The sequence below is a fragment of the Acyrthosiphon pisum genome, chromosome X (assembly GCF_005508785.2).
Source record: "Acyrthosiphon pisum isolate AL4f chromosome X, pea_aphid_22Mar2018_4r6ur, whole genome shotgun sequence".
NCBI lineage: Eukaryota > Metazoa > Arthropoda > Insecta > Hemiptera > Aphididae > Acyrthosiphon > Acyrthosiphon pisum.
The window spans coordinates 98141804-98146119 of record NC_042493.1 but is presented as its reverse complement, the minus strand read 5'-3'; the positions used below and the strand labels follow the sequence as shown (position 1 = coordinate 98146119).

At 26.2% G+C, this 4316-nt stretch overlaps 1 protein-coding gene across 1 annotated transcript; it reads right to left on the bottom strand.

Annotated features, from left to right (window-relative positions):
• Positions 1 to 295: 295 nt before the first annotated feature.
• On the bottom strand, positions 296 to 1328 carry LOC115033344. Its single transcript, XM_029485709.1, has 3 exons — positions 1088 to 1328; positions 835 to 1022; positions 296 to 567 (listed from the first exon to the last, which is right to left on the bottom strand). The coding sequence occupies exons 1-3, from the start codon at positions 1164 to 1166 to the stop codon at positions 388 to 390; spliced, it is 447 nt and encodes a 148-aa protein (XP_029341569.1). The 5' UTR covers positions 1167 to 1328; the 3' UTR covers positions 296 to 387.
• Between the last annotated feature and the right edge of the window lie 2988 nt (positions 1329 to 4316).

The following is a 4316-nucleotide window of genomic DNA, read 5'->3' as shown; positions in this document are numbered from 1 at the left end:
GTACAAGCATTTTAAGTTTAAGTATAAGGTAATATAATATGATATTGTTTTGTTAATTTCAGCATGCATATTATTCCACTTTTCTAAAAATTAAACACAATATTTGCTTTCTAATCAAAATGTTCATAAAAATATAGCGTTTATGATTGTATAATGATATAAACATATGTTTAACTATATAGGTTGTTATTACAACAAATTATGACAACATGCAAATAGTAAATTATTTCTAAAATACAGTAGTTATCATAATTTAGTATTTACTTTAAACAGTTTAAACTGAATGTGACAAAAATATAAATACACATAGAAATATAACACATATAGTGGTTATCTCTGTTTAAAAAATACAACTTTGTAAAGTATAATGTAGCTATTGTTTTAATATTAAGATCTCAACTTACTTTCTGGTGCATTATTCGTTTTCATCATGCTTTCTAAAATTTTCCGACAGCTAGGGTCCTTTATACGCTCATCTATTATTTGTACCAGCTTAAGATATGATTTATCATAAGAACTGAGTAAGTCATCATACTTCTCATGCAGCCGTTTGAAATCAATATCAATCTTAAAAATATATTTATAACTTAAAATATGATTTTATTAGGTAAAAGATAATATACTACGACAAAATATGATATTTTCAAAACTTCATCACTGTCATTTTAAATTAACAATCAATAATTTTCCTATTTTTAACTTATCATTAATTTTTTTTATTCGAGAAATATCCGAGAAGGTAACAATTACATATTATATAACATCATGTTCTACTCTTAATAAGAATACATTTTCTGTTTTACTTGTTTAAAATATTAATATCAATTTGCTTACAAGTTTATACCCTAATGGTTGCATGTATTGAGGCCATGTCTTATGGATTTCTGATGGTGAAAAATTAGTTGATCTAAGATGATTCAATCGATAACCAGTAGTTTTTGCCCAAATCATCTCAATATCAGGCCAAGTTAATTCTTCGTGTTTTAAACTGGCAATAAGATTTTCTGCATCTTCTTCAATAACTAATAAAACAGGAATAAAATAATTTAATTTAATTTAATGCATATAAAACATAATATATAGTTACCTATTTCAACATTTTTGTTTCCAGAAATCCTAGTGGGTGGTTCATTGTTTTTATGTGCTTTTGATACTTGTGAAGACATTAATCCATGATTTTTTAAGCTTCTGAGTTTGTTAAAGTACTTTGCATAAATTTTTCCTTTTGGGCATTTTTTCAGTCCACTTCTTTCAAAGTATATTTCCTGTCAAAAAATGTAATATTTTCAAATTTATCATAAATATTTAATATATGAAATTTACTTTTATTTCTGTTGTGAAGGTTCCAATTATTATATCTGAAATATGATTGGCTAAGGCAGTAGACATAGGACGTTTTTTTTTCAAACAAGCTGGCTATTATTAAATCAACCAAGAGATTTCTGCAGGTTTCATTTAAGTTTTTATTGGATTCATAGTAACTTATGATCATTGACCCATTACGTAGTAATGTTTCATCTTCTTCGCCTAATGTATGTGTTAATGTTTTATGGGCCTTGCAAAATCTACAAAAATAGTTTGAAGAAAATGATTTACTGAAATCACAAATGCTGTTAAGTCCTAAATTGTCTCCAATTATCAAACCAAGAATACAATATACTTTTTTACAACCATCAGGTGTGTTGATTATAATACCATCATTTTCTAATGAATTGAATTCATCAATTAATTGTTTAAAACATAAATCATTTCCATACAATTTTAAATCTTTAGATTTTATAAGAGATGCTAGAAAAATATTTGTTAGTTTTGAACTATTTTCATTCAAAGGAAAACTATAATACACAGCTGAAATAGCATGACACATTGACTTAGATCCTAATGGGTTATTTATTTCGAAATCGTCAATATACATAAAAAAAGGCATTACTATTTTATTTTGATGTGGAATTAATTTATTTTTCCATAAAGACCCTTGAATAAAATTTGTCATTAAACAATTTTCATCAGAAACTGGACAATGTGTTAAATAATTATAACGTATTATAGCCAAATTAAGATTATTATTTAGCTCAAAATATTTTTTAAATTTAAATTTAAGTGGCATTAGAATTGCTTTTGTACTTATTTCATCAAATACTGTTTGACCATTGTGGGATATTAGATTTACTTCATTGTTTATTGTAAATTGTTTACATGTATCAGTTAAAAGATCATTGGTGGTTAAATACTTGTTTAATAAATATTCTGTTTTACATAGTTTGAAAGAATCTGAAATTGCTAAAGTAACTTTTGAAAATTTTGATAACATTAAATGGTCAGTAATTTCACTTTCAATTATTCCTTCTAATAATGATGTAATAGGCTTAATTATTTTTTTCTCAATATCATTTTGGATATTTGTGACATCACTTCTGCAAAAGTTATTATTGTTGTGTAATGATAAGGAAAATTGGACTGCAAACAAGTGTAACTGTTCAATACTCTTATTAATATCAAATATTTTTTTATTAGATATTTCAGGTTCATTAACTATATTAGGGATGTCTGGGATAATAGTGTTGTCACTACATATTATTTCTACATCAAAAGTATTACCATCATTATCAATTGTAAAATCATTAGAAGCAACTGTTTCATCAGTATTATTTTCAAATTTATGTCTTACCAGTACATGTTTTTTAAAACTACTCAACGTCTGAAAAGATTGCAAACAGTTGTTTTCTCTACATGTGTAAGAGCTATGAGGTCCTAGCAAATGTATGATTTTGTAATGAGAAATGAGTGAAGGCAATGTGGGTGTATTTATATAACAAATAAAACAAATCATTTTAGTAGTAGATAGTTAAGTGTAAGAACAAAATGCTGTTCTTCATCAATAACAATTTGTAAAAGATATCTACTATATAGGTAGCAATTTCTTATACTATTGAGTAATAAAATTATACTTACCTACCAATTGAGTTTACACTTATAAACGGAATGAATCGAAGCTGGTACTTAACTATTGCCGCAAAACGAACAGAAAAATCACATTGGTCGACAACTGAATATAATATTTTCACACTTACGATATACAGCACTGTAAACACTACTTAACACGCGAAACAGTGGAATACTGAAGACGAAATAACTTTATTAGTTTTTCGGTAACATTTTTATGACGAATTACGATAGTCGATAGACGTCGATATTCAATATACGTACCGCACACAATATGATAACCAGATGACGCGGGTATACATCTGACATTTTTGTTGGGAAATATTATTTTCCATTTTAAAAATAGACTGGTCACGTTTAATATTTTTAAATTTTAACAAATATAATGTTAATTTAACAAAATAATTGTTAATTCAACAACTATGATTTTATCAATAATCAATAAAATTGTTTTGTTAATATGGATGATGAAATTTCGTTCTTTTAACAAATATACTGTTAATTTAACAAAATAATTGTTAATTCAACAACTATGATTTTATCAATAATCAATAAAATTGTTTTGTTAATATGGATGATGATATTTCGTTCTTTTAACAAATATACTGTTAATTTAACAAAATATTGTTAATTCAACAACTAAGATTTTATCAATAATTAATAAAATTATTTTGTTAATATGAATGATGAAATTTTGTTCTGTGTGGAAAGTCGAGGGATATTTTCGTATTTTTTTTTTTTGTCCGAGCACGGTGCAGCTAGCGAGTGGCTTCTCGGGCATGACTGTAAAATATAATTTACGGTTTTTGGCGTCAATGCTAGATCACTGGTATAATAAATTATTATGCAGAGATCATAAAAAACATATTTTTAAAAAAAAAATAAAAAAACACTGTTTCAATGGGCACTGAAGTACTCGACCATAGTTAACCCACTATAGTCCATTCTTGCACTTAAAATTATTTATAATATTAAAATGCATTAACGAGTTAAGTATCGCCATCTGGTGAATATTAAGTAAAGGTGGTTTAGACCATTTTTGCATCGAATTTTAAGAGTTAAGGTTGTCATTAATGTCATTAACTCAAAATGAAAATTTTTTGGGTTAGTTCATTACTGCACTGAAGGCCTCTTATAATATTATCCTATTAAATCACATAAAAATATTTATGTATAGAAGTAATCAAAAACTGTGCACTCCGACCTCCCAGGGACATAGTTGGCGAATGGAAACACGTCAGAGAACTAGAATAGATTTTAAATAAATAGATTTTTTTTCTAAATATAGCGTACTTACACGTTAATAATTGTAAGTGCGCATAATAAAATGTATATTTTGTTTTAAACATGTTTATAACGATTAAAAAAATACT

What these genes read in the sequence shown, in the direction of transcription:
- LOC115033344 (XM_029485709.1), bottom strand. Translation starts at nt 1,166, where the DNA reads ATGTCTTCACAAGTATCAAAAGCACATAAAAACAATGAACCACCCACT. An exon ending in AAACAAAAATGTTGAAATAG is followed by an intron (nt 1,023 to 1,087) that starts GTAACTATATAT and finishes CTGTTTTATTAG; the next exon opens with TTATTGAAGAAGATGCAGAA. An exon ending in AACCATTAGGGTATAAACTT is followed by an intron (nt 568 to 834) that starts GTAAGCAAATTG and finishes TATATTTTTAAG; the next exon opens with ATTGATATTGATTTCAAACG.